A 27,328-nucleotide genomic window follows, 5' to 3' on the forward strand; every position below is an offset into this window, starting at 1 on the left:
TTAAAATCGTATTTATAAAACGTTCAACACACAACATTCAAAGCAAGCTGCCGTATTTTCAACTTGCTTTATATTAATCCCATGGCATTCCGAACATGAAACGTAGTTATGTGTTGGGGTTTAAACAGTGTGCATAAACTATGCCTCCATAAAAAAAAAGTGAACGATCTCATTTTGAAAAATTAAAGGCCAATTTTAAAATTTGCATTTAAAAGTTATTTTCTCTGAACGAAATATGTCATACTCACAGGGAAGATTATTTAATTTCCATTAAAATTGTATTAATTTAATCTTAATATCTCATTCAGGGATGGTAGTTTAAATGCCATGCCATAAAACAGAATTTTTCTTAGAAATTCAAATATAAACGAATAAAAAAATCTAAATTTAATTTAAATTTTAGGATATCCCATTGTTTTTGTTGATTAACATGGGTAATCCAGACTAGTTATCGAAGTTTGAATATTTGTCACATGATGGCGAAATGTAAGTACTCGGTAATTACTGCCATCTGTTGGAAAGTTATAGGCAATATTTAAAATGTTTATTGATTAGGCCGCGTTTCCAGGTACCTGACCAATTATTTTGCCTTGTATGCAGCAGGAGCCCTGCAAATGAAATTGCAGTAACTGTAGGAAAGAAATCTCAGACTTCTTATTGGCTCATAAAATAACATACTGAACGTTACGATGTTGCATCAGCATTATGAACTGGAAAGGGCCAGTCAGGTCTATTTGAAAGCAGTATCATCACAGGACGGAATGGCTGGATGACTTACTTCGAATCCTCGCACGGACATTGTGATTATGTTCACCTTCAATAAGATGAAAATTCAGCATCACAATGCAGCATGCGTATAACGTTACCTCCATTCCTAACCTGGGCACTAGATGGAGGGGAGCGGATAGCTACACGTCCTAACCCCTTCACTCCCAGGGAAACTCCAGTATCCGGCGGGTAGGAGGTACTGAAGATAACAGTTACACATTTGTTGCTGGGCATTGGACCTTGTCCTTGTCCTGAGTACTCGGGGCCCTTCAGATTAGGCGCGACATCACGCACGACGCCATGAAAGAACTCAGGAGGCACGAAGCTATGACTGCACATATTCCATACACTATCGTATAAAGGTGAAAGGTCAACTTCAAGCTGATTGTAAATAACAAATTTACTAAAACTGCGTTTTTACACAAGAAAGAATAACAAAGTTATTACAGGTGACAGAGGTTGGGGGCTGACATCCGTGCGATGTTGTCTGGAACTGTTTTAAACTTCACGTAACATTGAGCGTACAGGGAGATGTGTCGATCTGAAAGTATATTCTCTAAGTTTATAAGACGATACATTAAAGTCTTACCAACTTAGTTTCAACAAACACTGCACTGTCACTGCATAAGGTCTACGATTCCGAGAGAGACAGATCAGCGTGACGTCACACGGACGTAGTCATTTGTTCTATTACCGTCACTTGTCGCACGGAAGGTCGGTGACACTGGCGCCATTCGTGGCGCGTGGCGAGGCCTTCCGGTACGCTCTTGCTGGGTCGAAGTGGCCGAAAGTCGTAGCCCAACATGAGACTGTCGGGCAGAGCCTCCTCCGAGATGCAGCCGAGGGGGAGGTCCAGGGTTGTGGCGAAAGAAATGCTTTTGGGCATGTGGAGCCTGGCGGGCGACACAGAAGTACAGGAGCACGGAGCGATGTCGACGGGCACCTCCGGACGCTTAGGACAGCCCACAAGGAACAACAGCGCCGCTCCGAGCATCGTTGACAAGAATGAGAAGTAGTAGCCAGCCTTCGGATGGCTCTGGTTGATGTAGCCTGAGGGGAATTTGCTTACTTCAGAGTGTAACTGATCCTAACAAATTAATATGTTATGTTATATTCTTCGCCCCGGGTTGTCTTTAAAACAAGCTCGGAAAGTGTATTCCGTGCCGTAATACACCAAAAAAATCTTCATGCGTTCTTTGCAGCGTGCATTTACAGGTAATTGAATCCACCTTGTTCGATATTACCATTTTGGCCACCAGATCGCAGCACCTCAATGTCTACCTCACGACGTTTCTCGTTCGTCATTTGTTTGCGCCGCTCGTACGATATCAAAGAGTACGTACCTTACCGGAAGTGCTTATTTTATTACGACAGTCGAATGTACACGTCTTCGCAGCTTGGTAAGTAAGAACTGTGTAAGTCAAGCGTTATCTATAATGACTTAAGCCCTACTTACGTGACACCGAATAAAAACATATATCACCCTTGACTGTTGCTATATTATTCTTATTATCACGTCGTACATTGAATTAACCCACGAAGGGCTCAGTGTACAGAAATTCAAATAAGTGCACCACATATGAAGATATTAAAAGATCTCAATTTGCTCTGCACCAGTAGTGAATTCTATTGACTAAAAGCTACATTGTCAGAGAACTGTAAAACTTTCAGTGTGGGTTCACATTGTAACTTGGTGTGTTTCATATTAATAGAACAAAGAATGTGTGGCCGTGTGGGTTTATATAGAAAAGAACACACACGATGGTGTGACAATCAACTCCTAACCTTTCGATTGCAGTTGAACCAACGTTTTACATAACCTCGATTTTTCAATTACGCGGTGTTTTCCTGGAACGTAACGTAGCATTAAAGGAAAAACGGGGCTGTACTCTCGTAGGACCGAATGCAGTGTGAACGATAACGCGTGTATTTATTTTAGCAAGGAGCATTCAGAATTGTCAAAGAACACATGTGTGTTACGGTACGAATTAGACCCTTCCACTCTCGTTGTTTAATGTCGCATTGTGATTGCTTGGTACACTAAACGGTTCCCGGAGTACCGAAGCACGCGATCACACCGCAAACACCTAGTTCGTCCGCCTTGCAACGACGAGACGTAAACACGTGGTCTTGCAGTCGAGAGGAAGGAATACAAACCTGTGATTGGTACACCCAGTAGCACGGGTATGGCCTCGGCGCCTTGGACGAAGCCCCAGGCACGGGTGAAGTACCGCGCCCTGACTCTCTCCATTGTGAACATCTTGAGCGAGTAAAGGAAGCCCCCCAGACACACTCCGTACAGCCAGAGGAACAGAACGTACCCATGGTAACCTTGCACCGTGCTCAAAGCCAGCAGAGACACGCCTGCAAACAGGAGAACAAAGCGGTCGGAGCTTTAGTTACCGCGAGTGATTGAATCTTAGATTACTTAACGGCGCTGTCTCAACTGCGTAGGTTTAACCTCGAGATGGAAGTAACTTAGCCTGAATTTTAGAAGTGGAATTTCTTGCTTAACCATACGTGATGATACTCCACTGAAAAGCGATGATCAGAGACAAAGCACAGAATCATTAGCAGTCATTTGCAACCCAGTCCGGGAATAAATCTTGGATATTACTAGAAGATTGGTATTTATTTTTATTTATTCTCCGGTTGCTAGGGTCATAAAAAAAGACAGTCTAATCTAACAGGGAAGTTCAAAGATATCCTAAGTCGTCCTACTTTTCTTCAGTCCGCCCGTTTCCCGGTCTAACGTGTCTTGTGCGACTCTTGATAACCCAACAGCCGAGTCTTACCGACGCCCACCATCGCAGCCTGGCACAAGTACTGTCTGGAGATGAGACACTGGTCGCTGGGACGCGCCACGACCAGCCCGAAGCCCACGCAGCCCAGAGTAGTCGCAAAGCCCAGGAACGTCTGCATGAGTACCAGGGCGCTATCCTCCAGGCCCTCCCTCCGGCTCTGCAGCGCGAGGTAGAACACGGGAGTGTACAGGCCGAGGGCCGCCGTCGCCGAAGCCAGCAGCAGCATCTGCACGGCGCGGATCCGCAGGGGCGAGAAGTCTAGAAAAGGCGATTTGTGGGTCACCGCGACACTCCCCTTCTTCTCTTTCACTTTCTTTCGCTGATTCTTGAGGTGGAGGATGGCGCGGCGCTGCGGATGGTACAGCGACGCCGAGCGGTACAAGACACCGAGGAAAAAGCTCAGTGCGACGACGCCAGTCACCGCTTGCAGGCCGAGTCGCCAGCCCAACTTCCTGTCGATTGGATACAAACAAGTCTGTCACTGACAGGCGAGCCAACGGGCAACCTGACCGCACCGCCCTGTATACACTCACCCCACTGCCTCCTTGTACAACACGGAGAATAGGGCGATGCCGACGCCGGTGCCCGACTGCACCACCATCTCTACGAACTCTCGGCGTCGTTTGAAATAGTGCCCCAGCATCAGGCTGGACGTCTCGCGTGCCATCCCAGTACCGACCCCCAGCACCAAGCCGTAGCTGAGCAGGACTTGGTGCAGCTGCTGTGCGAACGACGTGAAGAGACAGGCCAGGGCCATCACGAGGCCCCCGAAGACAGCGGTGAGGCGCGTGGACTTGCGGCGACAGAGGGCCACCACGAGCGGGGCCGTCGCCATGGAGACGGCGAGGCACAGGGCCCCCAGCCACGCTGCGGGGAGACAACAGTTGAGGAGCCTGCTAAGACTGTAGTTGAAGAGCCTAGCAATACCGTGCGCTCCGCCCCGCGTAATTACAGCTTGCGCGCCGCGTGATTTACGGACCTGCTCGGCCGGCCGTACCTGCGTCCATGGGGGCCGCGTCCCCCAGATGGCGCAGCGTGTACAGGTATAGAAGACCGAAGCTGAGTTGCATCCCCGAGGTCAGGAGGTGCACCAGGAAGCCTACCCCGCACACAATCCAGCCCCAGCCACCCTCGGGGTAGTAGTGTTGTCGGATGGTCGACGTGTCCATGTCCCTGCGCCTGAGAGCCGGCACGTTGCGATGCAAACTGCGCATCTCCCGCTCGCAGATCACAGGACACGAGTCGTCCTCGTCGTCTGCAACAGACAAGCAGCAGCCCCACTGCAGACCGCAGACTAATCACCCAATTGGCTCGCAGGATGTGCGCGTTCAGTTCGTGAGTAGAGCGACGAGAAACTGCACATTTTCCAGAACATTATTATTATTATTATTATTATTATTATTATAAAAAGAATTGAATTAAATTGAATTATTCCATTTATTCACCATTTTACAGGGTATTTACTTCCATGTACCCGAGACAAACCTTGCCCCTGAGGTACAGAATGCAGCAGCTATTTCCGAAACACATTTTGTTCTTAATAGTTTTATTGTGAGAGATGACTAAACATTTTACGACAGCGTCTCTCGAGTGATGTATTAAGATTCTAAAATGGCGGTCTTCTGCAGTTCCCTGATGTCGTGTTCGCCCGGGATGTTGGCTAAATATTTTCTGAGTGACCTGGAGACAGTTCCAGTTGCTCCTATAATTATCGGGATTATTTTTGATTTCACTTTATTATTATTATTATTATTATTCCTTGTAATTCTGGGGTCTCGGGTTCGATTCCCGGCGGTGCCCGAATTTATAACTTGTGTTGGGCAAGGCCGTGGTCTAGGCAACACGGAGTTTTCCTCCGTGGCATCCCAACAATTACTCCATTCACACAGAAGAAGGCAATGGCAAACCACTTCTGGATCATCTGCCAAGAACGTATATGAACAGGTCCCAGTCCGAGAAAAGGATGGAAGGATCCTGTTCATATGGACCTGTCGTCAGACAGAACACTAAATAAATAAATAAAACCTGAGACAAACCTTGCCCCTGATGTACATAATGCAGGAGCTATTTCCGAAATACATTTTATTTTTAATACGTGTTACACGCATTGTACAGATTTCGCGTGAGGCATTATATCCTTTACACGAGCGTCTTTCGAATGATGTATGATGATCCTAGAATGGAAGTTTTCTGAAGAGCAGAGATGGCTCTCGAAACGTTGGCAGAAGAAATGGTCCATTCACCATTCAGCCACCTGACGCGGCTTTTTACCCGAGAGTCTTTCATCTACTTCAGTCGCCTCGAAAGCTTCACTTTATACAAAAGTTTTCTGAAGTTCCTTAATGTCGTGATCGCCCGGGATGTTGGCCAAATATTTTTTGAGTGATTTTTAGATGGTTCCAGTTGCTCCTATAATTATTGGAATTACTTTTGTTTTTATTATTATTATTATTACTTATCCTTCTGAGGGGAGAATTTCGTCTTCGATATTATCTTATCTGTAATAAACCTCCATTTCCTGTGGATTTGTTGTTTTAAAACAAAGAAGTATCTTTGTGAGATCTAAAGTTTTCAAGGCACCCTGAAGATGGAGAGAGTGTGATTCTCCAAACGTTCACAACCACCTACGACTTTACACGGTGTCAAAATCTATACCATAACCAGAATAATATTTATTTGAATTTTGAATCATTTATCACCATGTACCAACTGTGAAACAAAAACGAAGCGCTTGCCAAACCGGAAGTGATGTAAGCGTGTAGATGGCATCATAATTCCAGTCATTCAGTAATCTCCTTGTATTTATCCATATATGGAATTTATGTACAATACATTAATTACAATTATTTACGAATGCTGCCTGATAAACAAAATCAGCAATATGTCTGCCCTAGTTGAAGAGAAACTTAAATTAATGCTAGAGACTTTTCCCAGCCGCGTCAGGACGGACCGACAGCAAAATGAAAGTGAACGCTTTGCTGTCTACATCCGGTGGTAACCAAGTCTGTACCTCAGCACGTACATCAACACAGCTGGAATAAAAAAAAGACCCCTTAAATTGTACATTGTGATATTCAAACCAGAATATGTAATTATCGTTTGTCTGTGACGCATGCGCAAAACATTAACCTTTTGTTGAAGAACAAAAGAATAACGCGTAGTTCACTGAAAGGATGAACGACCTGGGCTGAAAGCTACGACGGTGTGTTGAGGCGACAGGAACTGCTAATTCGTCGTGTAAACGTGACAAAATATTTTGATGAAATTTTATCGAAATCACAACGGGACATTGCGATACGGCATTCAATACAGTTTTTAAAAAACATATCTACAATTATCAATACCAGAGAACTGTATTAAATGACGTCATTTCAAGACACTACTTACTTTAATTTGATACTGGGAACGATTCGTTCTTCAAGTTCCTGAGCACTGCGAGTCCCAACTTTTCGTTGGCTTTGATCTATTGACATTTTGGTAGGACTCCTTGGACGAGGGATCGGCCCGTCGCAAGGCCTCTACCTGTACACAGGACAGCACAACATCCATGGCTTGAGTGGGATTCGAACCCACGGCCACGTTGACCCCTAATTTAAGACGCTGTGAGATGTAAACTTATTTTTATTTATTTAGTGTTCTGTCTGACGACAGGTCCATATGAACAGGATCCTTCCATCCTTTTCTCGGACTGGGACCTGTTCATATACGTTCTTGGCAGATGATCCAGAAGTGGTTTGCCATTGCCTTCTTCTGTGTGTGAATGGAGTAATTGTTGGGATGCCACGGAGGAAAACTCCGTGTTGCCTAGACCACGGCCTTGCCCAACACAAGTTATCAATTCGAACCCGAGACCCCAGGATTACAAGGCCAGCGTTCTAACCGCTAGACCACCGTGTAAGGTGGTTTGTCAGTATCTCAGAATAAATAGCGTCGAATGATAATGAATAATGAATTTAATGGATGTGGAAGGAACTGAAATTCCTGTACGCACCGGTAGGATGTTACCGGTTCCGTAATGTTTGCTGCTACACTGACTCAAAGCGGTATCGTCTTGTCCAAGCTCGATCAATAACCGGACTAATTCCATACGAGCACGATGATGCCTGACATTCGACTCCGGTCCATCAACCTTGTACCAGAAGTACTTAGTATATCTTCGACAGCCAATCACAGCCTACCATTCTTACCAAACCGAGAAGATGAGACTCCTTCAAATAAACAGCAAAGTCTCTCTTCATCGTCTTCATAACACCTCATAAATGCGGTTTCCGTTGGGGCCTTCACAAACAATTTGTTGAAAATATCTCACGAGCCCCTGTAATATATTTGTAGGCCCTCTGGGGTTCGGTGACCACAGTTCGGAAACCGCTGGCACAGTATTTAAACTGATGACCGGTATATAAAATGATGCAATGGCTGGCTTTTGAGATGCATGTGATGAACATTCTGTTTACGTTCTACCAGGAATTGTATTGACTCACTCTGTAGCACGAATTGAAGCTCGTGCTTAATTAATGAACACGCCCGAAGACGTATGGACGAGTGGATGAACAGCTCCACGCATTCATCGTACTGTAAATTATGATGTCTTGCAGTGGGGGTGGATATTAAGTTTTGCAGAGACAAATAACCAATTTCAGTCGCGTGATAAATTAGAAACACTCATTAGCAAATACGGTTTTTAAGTCACACAGAAGTTTAGTAGAGAATCTTCCGTGTAGTAATTTCGAGGTGGAGAAATGACATTTGCGTTAATCTGTAAATTGATTCCGTCACATACAACACTTTTGTATTAATAATTGTTATTATTATAATTGTTATAATTGTTTATAATTGTTTATTTTAACCGTCTAATTACAATAAAATATTTTATTAAATATTAAAATATTATTACTATAATTAACATTTAATATTTAAAATATTAAAATATTATTACTATAATTAACATTTAATATTTAAAATATATTAAAATATATTAAAATGATGCTCTTTCTATCGAAATGTTCGATTTACAATTACAGCATCATCTTTTTCACGACGTGTTTCGGTTTTCAATGAACCATCTTCAGGTGTATAATCGATATAAATTCAAATGTAATATTGTAAATGCAATCCTTCGTCAGATGTCCATTAAATATCGGAAAGTTATCCTCTTCTAGATCAATTGTACTTTGTTATCACATTCAATGTTGTTTCGTAAATGTAGCGTGATCTTGCGTGGGTGAAATGTTTGTAGTGGTTTTTTATAATCGGTCAGATATCAAGAGTGGAGGAGGTCCGTCTCCTGGATGGTTTTTTTAAAGAAACTTCTTAAAAATATCGCAATGCTACGAAGGAAAGTTTTTGATTAGTGCATTAGGGAGACGCCTGCCCTGTCTGAGCCAAATCTGTTTATATATTCGATTCCTTTTTTCACCTTCGAAACGTTATGACTTCGAAGAATTTCTTTTTTTAAAAAAAGTATTTAACAGAATATGAATAAAGCCCCAAAACAAAAGAAAGTAGTGATGTAACAGTACCCCTGCTGGAGACATTCCGAAGAGAAAAATTCTTATGTTGTGCCACGCGCTTTTCGCCTCATTTATCTTGGCATCTTAGAAAACGGAGGGTGGGGGCGGGGGGGGGGCGGAAGAAAGGATTTATGACGCGCCGTGCGCATGCTCCGTTGTCTACTACCATCCAAAAGATCATTTCCCTTTGTAGACGGAGTATGGACAGTGTGAATGTGTTACAAAGGAGAGAACACCGTCTCGCAGAATGTTTTTGACCTGTGACCTACTTATTCGTCACGTTGTATAAACCAAGCCGAAACGAGCCAATAGTAGACACCACGCCCCACCCCCCAAAAGAAAAACCAGCTCAAAAAATTCTGGGAGTGGTATATGAATTAAAACAACGGTGGATTACTAAAATTCTTCCAAATTCCTGAAGTCCGTGTTCCCAATTTTCGGTCATCCATGAGTAGCGCAGAGTGTGACTGATATATTTCGTCAAAACTTGGCTGCTAGGCGACACAAAGCCATTGTCAGGGCAACAACCAAACTAAATAACAAGGCAACTTCCGAGTTAAACTCTCAGGTGGAAAAGCCGGAGATGGAGACGGATAGCAAATCTAATTCACGGTCCGGATAGGACAAGAATGACGCAAGTTACAACGTAAATTCCTTCAAACCAGAATCTGCTTTTAACCACGGAAAGTCGAAACTTCTAGGCGTGACTGGTGTAGAATTGCAGGTGACCACAACCGTTTCGGAGGAACGTCCTGCTTTATCTTCAGCTTTCGTCATAACCTACAAAACCTCAACCAACGCGTTCACCTCCGTGTGAAACTTCAGATCTTACACGCGAGATACGGTTAGGCTAACTGCACTGCATTCGTGCACGACAAGTTGCCGGAGTGCACGGCGCTTCTCACACACGCGTATGCCTGTCTATTCTGTTGGCAGTCGACTTGTCCTGCCCCTCTGAAGCCCGAATTTAATCTAAATTACGTTTAAAAATTAAGTTATTACCCCAAAGCATCTCATTCACATGCCTCGTTTTACTTTTAATGCTATTTAGGGAAATAATCGATTTTTTGATCTGAAAATCATGTAAAGTCAATAAATTGATTAAGGACAAGATGGCAGAGTTAGTGAATGTTAAGGAATGTGGTTAATATAGATACCACTCAGTGAAGATTTGGAGAACACGAAGACGAAGCGAGCAAACTGTCACTCACCCTTGTTGAGGGTCCCGGTGAATCGGGGACATCGTTGGCAGTGTGGAGGCGGCACAAGGTCTGTCCATCGTGCGGCGGTGCTGGCCTGGGGCGGCAGTGGCGGAGGCGGCGAGGGGGACAAGGAAGGCGTCACGGACTGGAAGGCGGGCGCCATCTCCTCGCTGTAGCAGCTCTCGGCGTCAGCCAGCAACATGGCGATTACGTGGTTCGCGCCTCGGACACAACACGGACACTACGCCCCTGAGCCACTTCTGTCCACGTCATCTTTATTTCGAGACGTCAACACGAAGACATAAATCAGAGTAAGTGATGGTAATGCAAAATAACATATTGTTTTGATAACGTCCACCTTTTAGACGTAGGCGCCGTGTAGACTCGTCAGTAGATGCCAACGCCTCGGACATACTGTCTCCATCTTCAGATCTAAAGATGGAAGCAATATGTTTCGGCCTTGAAGATGGATACATTATGTTTCTCCGAAACGTTGGCATATACTGACGAGTCTACACGGCGCTAAAATCGTCCTTACAGCCGTGCATACCTCAAATTACATATTATTTTGTTATAAATGTTTATTAGGAAGACCATTTCTTTGATTTTTTTCAGCGTGACCGGAGATTAAAAAAGCTGCATATAAACAACAAGTGTTTTAAAAACATTTCACGTTTGTGAAAGAAGTCAGACCCGGGGCATTAACAGATGTGAGGGATGCTGTGGAATATTTAGAGGTACGAGCATGCTGTCTGTGACTGAATTACGCAAATGATTTTAGTAAAATGATTTTGTACATTTTACCCGAAGATCAGTATTTATATATCTGACCGTCTGCAATGAACATCTGGATAATTCGAAAATGTATACGTAAGTCGAAGCTCATACTTTAAACCCCGTTCGCTTCAAATTACAAGGTTATGTTCTGGTACCCCGTATGAGGTAATGTAGTCTAGCATTCCTCTATTGCTCGCAGTTCAAAATTAATTTCCTTCACTGTCAGCCAATTAACTAGGAATTACGTTACATTAGCAGCTTTGTAGATTATCATTCACGGAAGTCTAATGGTATTATAGTAAATAAATCACAAATACGACAAACCTACACTGAGAATATCTTCAGAAATTCTATTTCCGACTACCAGATACGGTTGACAGCGTGGCAACACAATGGCTACTGACTGAAGCCAGTGACATCTGGTGGTTCCCATGAGAAAGTCGCCTTTGACGGTCCTATGACTTAACCAGTAGTGCTGGACATCACAATCCAATTTCTGGTTTGTTACATCAAGTACGCACACACTACATTAATAACCAAACATCTAAGAAAACTATTTATTACAGATATTTACCCCCAACACGTTTCGACTAATTTCAGACATCTTCAGATAATTCAGAGCTATCTGTTGAAGTTGTTAAATTGTTCACATTTTTTTGTAGCATAAAGTTATTGGAATTTAAAAAAATATATATATTGTTTAAATCTTGTCCGTCTAATCACAATAAATTCTTATTAATATTAAAATATTACAATAATTAACATTTAAAATATTTAAAATATTAAATGATGTTCTTTATCGAAATATTCGATTTACATTAGACCATTTCGATAAAGAACATCATTTAATATTTTAAATTTTTTAAATGTTAATTATTGTAATATTTTAATATTTAATAAGAATTTATTGTGATTAGACGGACAAGATTTAAACAATATATATTTATTATATCACAATATGACGCAACTTTACCATCTCATTAAAAATATATATATTTTATAAGAACAGTATTAATTTTTTAAGTTCTATATCTTACTCAATTTTCATATTATAATTTATTATTTAATTCGGATTCTTAAACACCATGACCTTTCATGAAATACTATTCACATTCTTGGATCTTAGACCCCGTTGTCATCTTTCTGTGGTTCCATTCCGAATCCTCTTTGATCTGTGTCACAACTGTTTCTCCTCGAATCTTCGTACTGACAGTGTTGTTAATGTGATTCAGTCAGTAGGAACAGTAGGAATGAAAACAGAAATTCGAATTACGACGGCGTCGAAAGGAAAAAGTCGTGGATGGTTTTCAGGAGGAACTGAAGAAAATCATATGACCTCTTTGTCTCCTTCTTGAAACTCCTTAATCTTTTCACAAAGGATCAATACCGGAGCCAGCGCTTCGGCGACCCCACCTTAATACTTACGTGCCAGCTGCTCCGGCCCGTCAGTTTTCATTCTGAAACGAAATGGTAAACACATGTAACGCGGTCGCCCATCTTATTAATTCACATCTCGTACAGGCGTATTATCAACCAGAATTTATAGAAGTAAGAATTCAAGACCTGATACTAACTAAATTCATTCCTGATGAACCTCGGCCATCGTGGGACGTGAATCGAGTTATGTCTGTCGTACGGACAGACGGACACTGTCTGCTGAGGAAAATCAGTGTTTTACCTGCTGATGGAATCTAACACTGAAACTAACAGCTGCAGATAAAACAAGACGGATTTCGGACACCAAGCTGAAGTATTTGTGTGTACCGGACCTGCAACTGATGACAGGAATATTTCTGAGTTTTAATAACGAAATTCGGCGTAGGCCTACATTTCGAACAATGCAAGAGGACTGCATTCTGTCGGGGAGTGAATTCAGCGTCCAGTGTTACCTTATGCCTAATTATTTTTCGGATATGTTCAATTACAGAAATTTATCAGCGGAACGCAGTTTAAAAACCACTGCATTGAAGTAAATATTCTTCTTATGAATTGCTTTGTTAATGAGTCCTGCTTTGTGCAGGAAGTTTTATGCTAAACACCAAAAGCGTGGAAATACAGGCTGAAGACGACTGTGTTCTGGGATGTTTCGCCTTGTAGTATGGTTGAAAGTGACCGACGTTTCAGAGTTGCTTGTTGTAGCCATCATCAGGGAGATGAGTCGCTGAACTGTTGTCAGACTACAAGGCGCTACATCCTAGAAGACAGAAATCTTCATCGCCCTGATGACGGAGGCAGTATGACCTCTGAAACGTTGGTAAACTTCGACCAGACTACACAGCGCAACAACCCAGAAGACAGAAATCTTCATACTCATCGCCCTGATGATGGAGGCAGTATGACCTCTGAAACGTTGGTAAACATCGACCAGACTACACAGCGCAACAACCCAGAAGACAGAAATCTTCATACTCTGATGATGGAGGCAGTATGACCTCTGAAACGTCGGTTAACATCGACCAGACTACACAGCGCAACAACCCAGAAGACAGAAATCTTCATACTCTGATGACGGAGGCAGTATGACCTCTGAAACGTCGGTTAACATCGACCAGACTACACAGCGCAACAACCCAGAAGACAGAAATCCTCATACTCTGATGACGGAGGCAGTATGACCTCTGAGACGTTGGTAAACATCGACCAGACTACACAGCGCAACAACCCAGAAGACAGAAATCTTCATACTCTGATGATGGAGGCAGTATGACCTCTGAAACGTTGGTTAACATCGACCAGACTACACAACGCAACAAACCAGAAGACGGAAATCTTCATACTCACCGCTGTGAGAACCTCAAGTCTTACACAGTTCATAGTTAATAAACCAGCAACATTTTCTGATGTTGTGCAACCCGGAGGACCATTTGCGGTGTTCAAATAAGCCAGCCACAATCCAGTTCATTACAACGCACAGTTCAGAAGACACGTATCTATTTCTTGGTTGTGGACTCACTTGTGTGTACGTATCAGGAACGTTTCTACTACAGCGCGTCTATTATTCATTGTACAGCGCGGTTTAAGAATCTAGAATCCCGAAAAATATGTGAACTGTGAATGGAGATTAGTCTCAACTCTGATCAGAAATCTCTTCCCCTCTTCCGTTGGCCGTCACTTTCCGGTTACACTTTTATCTAAATTGACGCAACTGAGTGAGTTACTTGAAGGGAAGATGGCACAAACAGACGCAACGCTCTGGCGCCTACCGCGGGCCCTAAACTCGTTGCTTCTTTAGTACCACAGGTTGTACACCTCTCTACATCACCGCCCAGTCATCTGGCGACAATGAAGGCTGTTAGGAAAGTGGATGATGATTTACAGCAGCTGACGGAATGATGACATTTTAGTTTTTAAATTTGTTTTTAATTCGTTAGGCCTGTAGTACGAGGTGCGATCGGAAAGTTTTAAGACTGTGTTAATAGAGGGCGAACCGAATGTAGTACGAGCTTCTGCCGCTAGGGGGTGCGGCCTACATTCATAGTGAATCAGTGTGCCAGCCGGCATCATCGAATTAGCATTTGTTTCTTAGTTACGGGCGTTTTGGTAGTGCATTACACCGACCCTCCTGCGATTTCGGAATGGCGTGTGCATCAAATTTTGCCAAAGACTCGCCAAAACGGCTACGGAAACCTATGAAATGCTAAAGCAAGCATTTGGGGAGTCCGCAATGGGTCGTGCACAAACTTTTGTGTGGCATTCATGTTTTAAAAATGGCCGAACCTCTGTCGATGATGACGAGCGTTCTGGACGACCATCTTCGAGCACAACGCCCGAAAATGTTACGAAGATCGACGTCGTACCATCAACGACTTGTGCGACATTGTTGGGATAGGCTATGGGACCTGTCAGCTGATTCTAAAGGAAGAACTCCACATGCGACGCATCCTGTCTGAGGACCAGAAGCAGAATCGACTTCTCGTTTGTCAGGAGCTCAAAGATCTTGCAAGAACCGACCCCAACTTCCTTTCTAAGCTCCGTGTGACTTCTTCCTCTTCCCAAAGATGAAAATTCAGCTAAAGGGAAGGAGATTTGAGACGATAGAAGAGATTCAGGCAGAATCGCAGATGGTGCTTGACAGGCTGACAAAGAAAGATTTCCAGGGATGCTTCCAGGCTTGGCAGCGGCGCTGGGATCGTTGTGTTCACTCCCAGGGGAACTACTTCGAGGGTGATGGATGAATTTAATACCCGAGATAAGTGTACGGGTTTTTATAGACGCAGTCTTGAAACTTTCCGATCGAACCTTGTAACAAGAGAAACGTGCGCATTCCCTGGATTGTGTGTCTGTGTGTGGCGTACCACGAGGAAAATTTGTTAAAGTCTTGTGGACGGCGTGAACCAATAATTCTTAATGCATTGCTGGAGGTGAATCATGATTCGCAATCTTTTTTGTTTCTTGTTTATTTATATTCTTTGTTGGAAGAAAATGTTTGACTGTCATAAAACGATGATGATTTAAAGGATGGCCCATGTTTCAAGACCTCTCCGAGAGTCACTGGCATTTATTAGGTCTACTTTCAGCCACTCCTATGAAGGTCTTGAACTTGTGTTTTGTGTTAGGATGAGGTTGCCAGGCAACTGAGTCTAATTTCAGCGCCTTTTTTATCAAGAAGGATTTTACATGCAATTGAGCTCCTCTGACAAGTGGATTAACCTTATCGATTATCAGTTTTTCGAAGTGAAATACTGGATAAAAAACCTCAATAATTCGATACAAGGCTGTGGACAATGTATAATATGACTCAGTTAAACAATAATTCATTATTTTATTATAACGCCCATATAACTAGGAGATATTCAGTATGTGTTAACATCATAACTAAGCGCTCATCAGAATATACGCGTTTATTTAAAAAATTAAGCTAAAATTATTCTGTCTGTCCTAATATAAAAAGATGCTTTGTTGGAAATCTTCGAGAAGTCTCGATAAAGGAAAAAAATATGAGGTAATTCTGTTTTAATCAGGGCCATAATTTCACTTAATATTTACTGGAGTCTGCAGAATTGTTTCCTTGAATCTATAATACTCGAAGAAGATATATTTTTTTCATAATTAGTGATCCATACACAGAATGAAGAGTCTTTGCTGAAACAAAATGCCAGCCAGGATCGAAGTCGTTAATTCCTGGTTTTTGTCAATTTCTTCCACGAACTCCCTCTTGTAGATTACGTCTTAATTCTTCAGCCACAGATGTTTATCCAGATTATCAGACATAATCTCCTTTCACATTGACGCCTATCATAGTGGATGTGAAACTCATCTATTTATTTTGCACCATTAAGAAAATTCTACTCTCAAATCTTCTTTCCGTCCTTCGTTACTCCAACAATAACAAACCCCCGCCATCTTTGATTTCATCAATCAGGCCAACTACTGATTTATTGTCCACGAAATTTATGTAAATAAATGAATGTCTGGGATGCGTAATAACGCAAACATTCTACTGAACATTTCACAAGGCATTATTACTCTGAGAACAGCTGTAAACATTTGTTATACGAGCCCAGCACAACGCCTCGGGATAGTCACATTCATTCATTTGGTGAGCGATTCCATGCTGAGGTCTCATTCGTATGACCCCTGATTTTCTCCACAGCGTAGATCGTCATGCCTCTAGCGGCCATATCAGAACCGCGGAAACAAACAACAATCAACTCCGAGCCTTCACCAGAAACGTGGCTGTAACATCGCTTCTAATTTGTTTAATTGTTTTTCAACAGTTAATTCAATCAGATACGAATTTTATAAGAATATTGAGTCGTGAAAACAATATAAATGCATACAGAATTTTTGGGATTAAACCTCTCAAACGACAAAACCTCATTATATCGATAAAAACACGAGAGAATCGTATTAAAATGTCAACTCTGATTCTTCCGGAGACGTTATCATGGACTTCATCGTGTCCCCTGTCCCTACAATAGGAAATTGGTAAGTTGACAGCATAGCTGCTTGGGAGTGCGTTTCGTTCACGTTATGGATGGAACCCGGTAACAATATGTGGCAAAGCCGACGCCTCCGAGCACTCTGGAATTCTTACGAGTTTCGAACCTTATCAGACGGACGGGTGGAGCGAGTAAGAAATTCAGTAAAGTCACGTAATTATCTGCCGCGTGACCAGGCGAGGTCTCTGAACTGCACGCGAAGAACGGGCTTGTTCCACGTACCTTATCGTGCAACGCCGATGTTCCATCCGTGCCAGCCCGTCAACAGAAGTCAAGAAAGAGTCTTCCTTCACAAACAACACATTCAGTTCAATCCCTCATTCTAAAAGCGAGCACCAAAGTTCTTCTACATTGTTTTACATAGCAACCGATATGCAATGAATTCAAAACGCGGAGGTCATCTCTGTTCAACCCCATGTTTTATCTCAGGCACTGCTAAATTGAAATCACATTGCTAACACTTCTTAGAACGCTGGCCTTGTAATCCTGGGGTCTCGGGTTCGATTCCCGGCGGTGCCCGAATTTATAACTTGTGTTGGGCAAGGCCGTGGTCTAGGCAACACGGAGTTTTCCTTCGTGGCATCCCAACAATTACTCCATTCACACACAGAAGAAGGCAATGGCAAACCACTTCTGGATCATCTGCCAAGAACGTATATGAACAGGTCCCAGTCCGAGAAAAGGATGGAAGGATCCTGTTCATATGGACCTGTCGTCAGACAGAACACTAAATAATAATAAGATGAGGTGGTCTAGCGGTTAGAACGCTGGCCTTGTAATCCTGGGGTCTCGGGTTCGATTCTCGGCGGTGCCCGAATTTATAACTTGTGTTGGGCAAGGCCGTGGCCTAGGCAACATAAAGTTTTCCTCCGGGGGCTTCCCCGGTTTCTCCGTGGCATCCCAACAATTACTCCATTCACACACAGAAGAAGGCAATGGCAAACCACTTCTGGATCATCTGCCAAGAACGTATATGAACAGGTCCCAGTCCGAGAAAAAATGGCTGTCTTTTGGGTCGTAGCGTCGTGTAGTCTGATAGAAGTTTACCAGCTTTTTAAATGTCCCTGATGATGGAGACAGCAAGGACCCCCTGAATCCTTGGGAAACTCTACCAGACTACACAGCGATACAACCCAGAAGACAGCCATCTTCGGGAGAAATGACGGTTATATTTAACGAAATTCAAGTGAATATATATTCACTCTGTGCAGAACGGTTAGGTTTGCAACAACAGATTTGTTTGAAACAAATGAACGCCAAAGAGAATCGAACAAGTCGGCTGCCATTCAGAAACAGCCAGCGTCTCCCCACGTCTACAAGCGGGCAACTTGTTCGACACACGTGAATGGCGTGTCGTCTAAAACAGGAACCGCGGGCTGTCGGCGCCAGAAGCAAATGTTACAAACGCAGGTCACGTGTCACCCGCCATTACTGAGGTTTCGGGACGCTAAGTCTAACGTATATCGACCGGTTCCAACTTCCGGTTTATATTGGTAACGACTGCGCCGGTAAAGCTCGGCTTATGTGTCGTTCTTATATCCCTCCTTCACCTGTGGGCCTCATAATTATTACGTATTTCTTGTGTCCCTCATTCGAACTATGTGTCCAGCTTCCTGACTTCAATTCTGTACCAATTCTAGTAACGCCATTTCCCCAGAACAATGGCTAACGCAAAACCGATTAGGCCATCGTTTCACACATAATTGTGTTCGAGGTTTGATCAGTAGACACAATCATTACAATTATTAAGCTGAATAATAACAAGTATTTCCTGAATATGTTCTATTAATTTCATCGATAAAACAAATTACGTTGTTTAAGGCTTTGACCGGGATGTTAAATCTTACGTGGTACCGCCTGATTCGACTTCTAATGGTTAAGTGAAGTGTTTTCTTCGCGGTACGGTCTGGATTCGTAAATATTATGAAGACGAGCTTCGGCTTCAAAGGGTTAACCAGCTGATTTTCGTAATGGTGAGGTGTAGTGTTTTCTTCGCGGTACGGACTGAATTCATAAATAATATTCAGACGATCTTCGGCTTCAAAGGGTTAAAAGTGAAACATATTTTGTATCTAGTCTTTTTAATGAAGAAACCCTTATTACGAAAATTTATTTACTAACATTATGTCAATAATTTAAACCTTCAGAGGTCGTGTATGACGATGTCACCAAGTGTGTACTACTAACATCACCGTTCCAAACGTGTTTTATGAATTAAACTACAGCAGATTTATCAAAATTCGCCAAAAATTGATTTCGGGGCACAGAAATTGATATTCTGCACTTTAAATGCGTCTCGTTCTTGTGGTCGTGCGGAAAACTGGTGGCAAAACACTCATACAAACAAAAATAAGGTCGTGTAATATCCGTCTGATTTTACCAGCGACAGGTTCCTCGTAATAAGTTTCAAGGTACATGAAGGTTCATCACCGAACTAACCAAAGCCCTCCACCGGACCCTGTCCTGGGCCAACAAAATCCAGTCTCCTTCAACTCCTATCTCCCATAGATCCCGCCTGAGATTATCCTCCCATCTACGTCTAGGTCTCCCCAGCGGTCTCTTCCCTTCAGGCTTCCCAAATAGTGGACCCAACCAACCAGATGGCTTACCGAACCCGAAGGTTCATCACCGAATTAACCAAAGCCCTCAACCGGACCCTGTCCTGGGCCAACAAAATCCAGTTTCCTTCAACTCCTATCTCCCATAGATCCCGCCTGAGATTATCCTCCCATCTACGTCTAGGTCTCCCCAGCGGTCTCTTCTCCTCAGGCTTCCCAAATAGTGGACCCAACCAACCAGATGGCTTACGAAACCCGAAGGTTCATCACCTAATTAACCAAAGCCCTCCACCGGACCCTGTCCTGGGCCAACAAAATCCAGTCTCCTTCAACTCCTATCTCCCATAGATCCCGCCTGAGATTATCTTCCCATCTACGTCTAGGTCTCCCCAGTGGTCTCTTCCCCTCAGGCTTCCCGACCAGTACCCGGTGCACACTCTTGTCCCATCCATGCGCGCTACATGTCCCGCCCATCTCATTCTTCTCGACTTAATCACCCTGACAATATTATGGGAGGAGTACAGATTTTTAAGCCCATCATTATGCAGTTTTCTCCTAGGCCCAAATATCCTCCTCAACACCCGATTCTCAAACACCTGCAATCTGTGTTCCTCCGTCTGAGTGAGAGACCATGTTTCGCACCCATACAAAACAACAGGCAAGATTATTGTTTTGTATACTTTAATCTTCAGATTCTTAGAAATCAGACGGGAAGACAAAATATTTTGAACTGAGAAGTAGCAAGCATTTCCGGAATTTAGTCTCCTCCAAACTTCCTCATGAGTGTCATTTTCATTTGTTATTGTTTTCCCCAAATATCTGAACTTTGTCACACGAAACATAATCATCGTTTGTACAGACTTTTGTAACTGCATGTAGGTAAAGTTGTTCAACGACCATGGCAATTTTATAGGATGTGGTTGCATGCACTCAGGACGACCAACCTTACCAAAAATAACATCCCCTCCCCCGGTCAACAGACCGACTTTACAACAATAACAATTTGTATGTTAAGTAATGACTCGTAGAAAAAAATTGACAATAATAATATTACGTGAATTTTAAATTCATTGCTCTACGTCTCTTTGTAAAAAGATTCATTGGATTTTTGAAGTTCATTCTTAAGCCGTGGCTCTCAGAAGTGACCAAATGCAGCAGGTCTCATGGGAAGCCAATATATGGTACGTCAGCTCTGCCTTCTAGTGAACCAGAAGATGCACTACAGTGTTTAAAATCTCCCGTCACCCATCCCAAACATGAACCAGAAAACTTCAATCCATAACCTCCGACCGTATTTCCCTAAGGTCCGTTTTAATATTACCCTCCCATCTACTTCTAGGTCTCATTCAGAATTTTTCTTCCGAACGCGAGGTCAGAAATTGTTGAAGCATTGATTTCGTCTTGTAGTTCGTGGGCTTATCAAAACATTAAACAAAAAAGTTACGAACGACAAACTTTGCTCTGTTATTCTACGAAATATTTAGAAAAATTAAACAAACATTATCAGAATAACATCATAATATTAATTTAATGTGCGTTCTTCCACGTCTATACTACAATAAAATGTACAAATGTACTGAGCTGTAACAAACTCTACCTGACCACAATTTATTCACACTGTCCTACCTTTCTCCCGCCCTAACTTTCTTACAGAACCACGGCATAACATTCCGCGGTCGTGTCATCACGTAAAGCAACTGATCCCCTCCTACAAATCCGCAACCTCTACGACATTCACAGCGCGTGTCGAACGTCAGGAAAGACGACCATAACATTCACGTACGAATTCATGTTTTACGTTGCTTGTCAAAATAACTTATTACTTAACAACTTTCCGGGACATACCAATGTAAGTTTGGAGCCCCCTTTCAGCTCGGCGCTCTAGGCGACCGCCATGCTTACCCACCGCCAAGGCCAGCCCTGCACGAAATCGTGGTCTTTTTTTTTTTAAAAAAAAGTATCATCTCAGAACCGTTCTGGAGAAAAAATTCGAACAATAAAAAAAAATTGGCTTTTATGATTTCGTATATAACGTCATTAAAGCAAAATTAAAGAGGCCGACCAGTCTTTAAACCCGAAAGTTCCATCACCGTCAACTCAAAAACTTGACACTGGACCCTGTAAACTTCAACTATCTTTTACAAAACTGGCTCACTCCATGGCTTCCTACTCGCCCAAGCGTTAAAAAAAATACCCAGAATTGATGAACCTGAGAGTCGACAATCGTGTTCAAAAGATCCAGCCATTGATCACATACTTCTTTCAACTGGTCACGCGACCTTTCTGGTTTTCCGACAAAATCAAGAAAAACACCTCTCATGCCGCCGCCCCCCCCCCCCCCCCGCAATGCAACGTGTCCGGCCTATAAACCCTTCTTGATTTTACGCACTCCTCAACACTCACCTCCCCCCCCCCCCCGAGTCCTGTTAATGTTCGTTCTCGTTAAGTCCAGATATTCCCTCAGCTTCCTGTTCATATGAAGGGTGAAATTCATATCGCAGTACACAGTTTCCAAGTTCTTTTCATCATCGCATTCTAAATGCTCCTAGCTAGGTATATAGGTAATGTTCCTACGCCAATGCACAATTATTATGCGTCCAATGTACTGAATAAATGGTGAACCCATCAGAATAAAATTCAAAATGTCAGTTATATGAAGCCACAATCATTACCCTTTTGAGCTACGTCCTACAGTGCAATTCAGCTCAGAAGTTTGCGTTCTGGAATGGACGTACGATCGAATCCCACTCGAGTCAAATTCTTTATAATTGCTTCCTCTCTCACAGAATACTATTTTAGGTTATCTGATAAACTTCTTACACACATTATGTCTGCAGATAATACCACAAATTTCGCAATGTTGCCATGTTTGTAAATATTAACTAATTTGCAGTATTTATGATTTGTCTCTGTTCCAAATTTCACATAACTAGTTTCTTGGAAACACTGAATGCAAAGGAAAATGTTCGCACGGCCACCATGTTGTTATTTTATATTTCACGAAACCATCATCACAAAAAATATTCGCACTTTTCAAAACTATCAATTTACCTTGCCATGCATTATTTTAAGACAGTGTCGCTACCACCTCAGCAGTTTGCCATGTCATTACTGATTTTAAATTAATAAGTTAACGAGTTTCGGTATACCTCCCATGGCACGAAGTCCAAATCAGATTTCGCCAAAATGTTATTCCGCTGTTCTCGAGTTGTAACATGCAGGCATTATCAGTCCAATATGCGTTGACTGCGTGGACTTCGTTCAAAGAACTTACAACAAAAGCAAAATCACAATTTTCTGTGTTTTAGTCTTTACATTTTGAGACAGAAGACACGAAATGTTCTGAAATGAATGACTGTAAGAATTGTCAGAATTTAATTTGCTTTTAACTTATTTTGATTTCATTTATTTATTGTTGTTGAATACTACCGCATTTTCGAATTACCTGTTCTTATATCGTGGTTTTGTTTTGAACTCTAGTCATGAGACATCAATTCAGTGAGTACTCTTTCCTAACATGCAATTAAAAGTCTATTTGACTCCGAAAGGCCCCTTCCTATCATGATTCTAACCTAGAATGTGTGATTCTAACTCACCTGACAGTCGAGACACTGCTCCGCTAGGCCGACTGCACCCGGCCGCCGCTCCACCAATACTGATCAAGCCACGCAGCCACCTGCACGCCAGCGCCACCCCGCGTGCTGATGGAGAGTGACACGGTAGCAATTAGCAACAATTTTAATCCGAGGCACTTGTAACAATGAGTCACGTTGCTCTCTGAAATACCAGTTAGACTTCAGTTACACCTTTCGTCTCCTGCCTGCTTTTGTTTCATAATTGCTTCATATTTCTACATATCTGTTTCGAAACCAGGCGGAAACAAATTACAGCGTGACATGCCATCTTATTAAACTGTTCGCAGTTGCTCCATTCGATATCTCTAAGTTTCTACATCACCACCCTTGCACTATTGCCAACCTTCTCCGTGAAGTCGTAATTTCCTTTCTCAACGTCAGACAGGAGGGAAAGACATACAAAAACAAGGAAATTGTATCTAAAGACGGAATATTTGTTTTCTTACGCGGGATATACGCTAATGGGCACGCCTTCAGATTAGAATTAGATTTCGCCGTTTCAAGCAGGCACTTGGCTTTTGATTTCATAAATCCATATAACTTATTTCATTTTGGGAAGAAGCCAGATCCCTTGTTACCATACACCTAACCAATTAAAATTCTGACGTGTCTACGCGTTATGTCTAATAAACAGACGGACAGCGTTTAGTATCGTATTGGTCCGTGCCAAAAATGTAATTATTGCCCAAACCGAGCCACAAGTGTCCGGACTACACAGTAGTGAGATGAGAACTTGTTTTTGCTATGGTGGTCTAGCGGTTGGAACGCTGGCCTTGTAATCCTGGGGTCTCGGGTTCGATCTCCGGCGGTGCCCGAATTTATAACTTGTGTTGGGCAAGGCCGTGATCTAGGCAACACGGAGTTTTCCTCCGGGGGCTTCCCCGGTTTCTCCGTGGCATCCCAACAATTACTCCATTCACACACAGAAGAAGGCAATGGCAAACCACTTCTGGATCATCTGCCAAGAACGTATATGAACAGGTCCCAGTCCGAGAAAAGGATGGAAGGATCCTGTTCATATGGACCTGTCGTCAGACAGAACACTAAATAATAATAAGATGAGGTGGTCTAGCGGTTAGAACGCTGGCCTTGTAATCCTGGGGTCTCGGGTTCGATTCTCGGCGGTGCCCGAATTTATAACTTGTGTTGGGCAAGGCCGTGGTCTAGGCAACACGGAGTTTTCCTCCGTGGCATCCCAACAATCACTGCATTCACACACAGAAGAAGGCAATGGCAAACCACTTCTGGATCATCTGCCAAGAACGTATATGAACAGGTCCCAGTTCGAGAAAAGGATGGAAGGATCCTGTTCATATGGACCTGTCGTCAGACAGAACACTAAATAAATAATATATAATAAATTGGTCCTTCATAATTGTCCTAATTCAACCAAATTTTCGTTCTTGAAATCTGAACGTGTTCTTGAATCAATCGCATTGAATGTAGACAACATCAGACAGCATAAATCATGTACTGAATCGCCTCATTTTCCTGCTTCGTATTCAGGAGGTTCCTGGTTTAAATCACGGCTCGTAGACCGGCTATTCTGACTTCGACCTCAGCCCCTACAGGTAAACGCCGAGCTACGTTAGAAATTAAACCACGACAGATTTCTTCGATATCCTTTCCTGTTCGTTACTAAATGTTCATCCTTCAATTCAAAACTTTTCACACCATAAGCTACTGACAGCGACGTTAAATTATAAAACAACCAATTTTATCAGATTTAATGATAATATTACACTAACATTTGGGCATACGTATTCCACGTACATCAGTACAAAAGAAAATATTCCCGTTTCTGAAAAAAGAAATTGTTAAATGACGTATTTATCGTCTTGCCATCATAAACAATTATACAGAAGAAAGCGTCTATCGGCCCCACAAATATTTTGACTAAACTTATTTAATCTTGTAACGTTGCATCCGCGGGGAAAAACTTCTTTAAAAATAGTAAATTCTCCCAAGCCTTGCAGGACTCATCGATTCTCACGTTACACGTACGCAAAATGTCGAAGATTTGAGAGGTGACAGGCAACAGAATTATAATTCCACTGAGTTTGGGGGGGGCCACTAATTCAAATTTTAATGGGGCCACTGCAGTTAACTGGACGGCCCTGACAACGGCTATCAGATAAGTGAAATAATGGTCCGTTATACGTACGGTACCTATTGATTATAGGTTCGTTTCAAATCTGTGAGCGGCGAGACCAACTGACCTTATAATCGATTGCATTCAAACTATTAGCAATGTGCTGTGCTGTGGACTCGTACCTACGCGTCCTGGGTCTACCATCGCCTGGATAACAACCAATGATGCACTTGGAAATATAGGATGACAGGCCGCTTGCTAAATGCGAGTAACAGTTGACGATCAGAAGCCGCAGGAGAGACGTTCGAGTCACGTGTCGGTGGGTGATCACGGAACTAAGACTTCATGCATAAAACCCTTGCATTAGCCGAAGTAAACTTAAATACAGTCGGAATATATTAGGAGTCAAAAAGAGAGAAGTTGGAAAACCTAAGGGTAGATGGAACGACAGTCAGGCCAATTGAAAATGGGCGTACAGAAATAGTGTGAACTGCTTTCGACCGATTCCCAACAGGGTTGTGTGATGGTGTCGTAAACAAGCTGAAATGTTTTCGGGTTCCATAAAACACAGGTAATGCCTTGACTAATTCAGCAGTTGGTCAGTTTCACGTTTCGGTCGATTTACCCCCCGGCAGAATACTCGGAGCCATTTTGGCTTCAAACAGAAATGTACTTACCCGTCCAGGGCATCGACTTCAAACCATGCAGTTAGTTTCCACTCACTTTATCGAGTCAATGATTATACAGACGCCCATAATTCTGTCCCCTGGCTGATTTCGGAATTTCCAAGGACAATAAGAATGGGTTGACTGGAGGTCAGTGCCCTGCCTCCGAACCTTCTGTATGAGAAAAAAATTATACATGGCCAAGTAAGTGAACACTGGAATCGCGACTTCTAATAACGGGCGCACTTTTCAGTCGCGGGTTAACCTAAAATAATCGTCAACATTGCCAGATTCTGTCACTACCCCTCCTCACGCAAAAGTTGATGGTGTCGGTGGAATTACAAATGTCTGAAAGCAAAGTGCTCCTGAAAGGGTGTCTCGTTAAACTGGACTAAGCAGGCCCAAGTTGCGCTGTTCCGGATATTGTGTTTCATAACCTATACAGTGAAATAAAGGCAGACACGTAACATCGATCCCTGCAAATTCTGATGAGCAATCCTAATAGAAAACTGTCACTTGGTAAACCGAGAAGGAGATGGGAGGATAACTTGTGGGAATGGAGGTTGATAGACACGGCTGAGAAGGATCTTTATAATGAAATTCCATCGTTTTTAAAATGGCTTCTTACCGAACGTCGAGGCCGAGCAGTTACAATTCTTGCTTCGTATTCGGCTTCAAATCTTAGCCCGGAGATCGGCTATCCTCACGCTAGATTTTCGTGTTATGCCCGAGTCCCTCCAAGCAACTGTCAAATTAAATTCTGTACTTTTCCAATTCATTAAACTTATCGTTAAACAAATCATAAAACACACCACTGCCATCTGTGGATTACAGCCATTACTTTCAGCCATCAACCACGCCAGCGCCGCACGACGCAACAAACTTCAACTTTTAGTGCAGACCAACTAGTGTAACGAAATCTTTCACATCTACCAACGCAGATACTGTTAGTTATTTTCAGCAGAATTTTAAATATAACCATGTTGGCTAATGTAGCCGCACTGTGGGTTCACCAAGGCCAGACCGAAAGTCTTAATGATCATCTATGCACAATTTTGTATTATTATGAAACCAGAAGCATCTGGTAAAGGCCAGAGACAGATAAAGAAGGTAACTAAGTAAACTGCAAAATTATATTTTCTGACACTTCTTTTCTAGTACTTAGAAGTTACATTGTGGAGGCACAATGGACTGACATGTAGCAAGATCTTGACTGGGAAGTCTCCTGGAAAGTAACGACTGTACTTGAGACACCAAGATGAATATGAATCTAAAGAAAAATCTTGCAAATGTTTTAAACCTCAAAATAAAGTTTAGCTTTTGTAACTACAGCAACGAAAATTTTGGTTCTGTGACATGTAATTTCTTATTAGAC

General features: G+C 42.6%; 1 protein-coding gene across 3 annotated transcripts; it reads right to left on the reverse strand.

Moving 5' to 3' along the window:
- Positions 1-1,150: 1,150 nt before the first annotated feature.
- On the reverse strand, positions 1,151-26,730 carry LOC110835238 (monocarboxylate transporter 2). 3 transcript variants are annotated; one of them, XM_087358325.1, is made up of 9 exons: positions 26,582-26,730; positions 23,158-23,262; positions 12,487-12,518; positions 10,294-10,557; positions 4,552-4,827; positions 4,106-4,439; positions 3,564-4,024; positions 2,926-3,132; positions 1,151-1,818 (listed from the first exon to the last, which is right to left on the reverse strand). In XM_087358325.1, exons 4-9 carry the CDS (start codon positions 10,484-10,486, stop codon positions 1,433-1,435), a joined length of 1,857 nt encoding a protein of 618 aa, XP_087214451.1. In that variant the 5' UTR covers positions 10,487-10,557; positions 12,487-12,518; positions 23,158-23,262; positions 26,582-26,730; the 3' UTR covers positions 1,151-1,432. The 3 variants fall into 3 exon arrangements, with proteins under 3 accessions (XP_087214451.1, XP_021930949.2, XP_087214452.1); XM_022075257.2 differs by having other exon boundaries at positions 4,570-4,827; positions 26,582-26,727; XM_087358326.1 differs by lacking the exon at positions 12,487-12,518.
- Positions 26,731-27,328: the final 598 nt, after the last annotated feature.

The sequence above is a fragment of the Zootermopsis nevadensis genome, unplaced genomic scaffold (genome assembly GCF_977971745.1).
Source record: "Zootermopsis nevadensis isolate Lab colony 2312 unplaced genomic scaffold, Znev_1.0 Znev_ptg000030l, whole genome shotgun sequence".
NCBI classification, from domain to species: domain Eukaryota; kingdom Metazoa; phylum Arthropoda; class Insecta; order Blattodea; family Termopsidae; genus Zootermopsis; species Zootermopsis nevadensis.

Bases quoted from the DNA above. Each gene is read 5' to 3' on its own strand.
- LOC110835238 (XM_087358326.1), bottom strand. From the start codon at position 10,486: ATGTTGCTGGCTGACGCCGAGAGCTGCTACAGCGAGGAGATGGCGCCC. The intron at 4,828-10,293 runs GTGAGTGACAGT...TGTCTGTTGCAG, and splicing joins CACCGGGACCCTCAACAAGG to ACGACGAGGACGACTCGTGT. The intron at 1,819-2,925 runs GTTTGTATTCCT...AATTCCCCTCAG, and splicing joins ACTGGGTGTACCAATCACAG to GCTACATCAACCAGAGCCAT.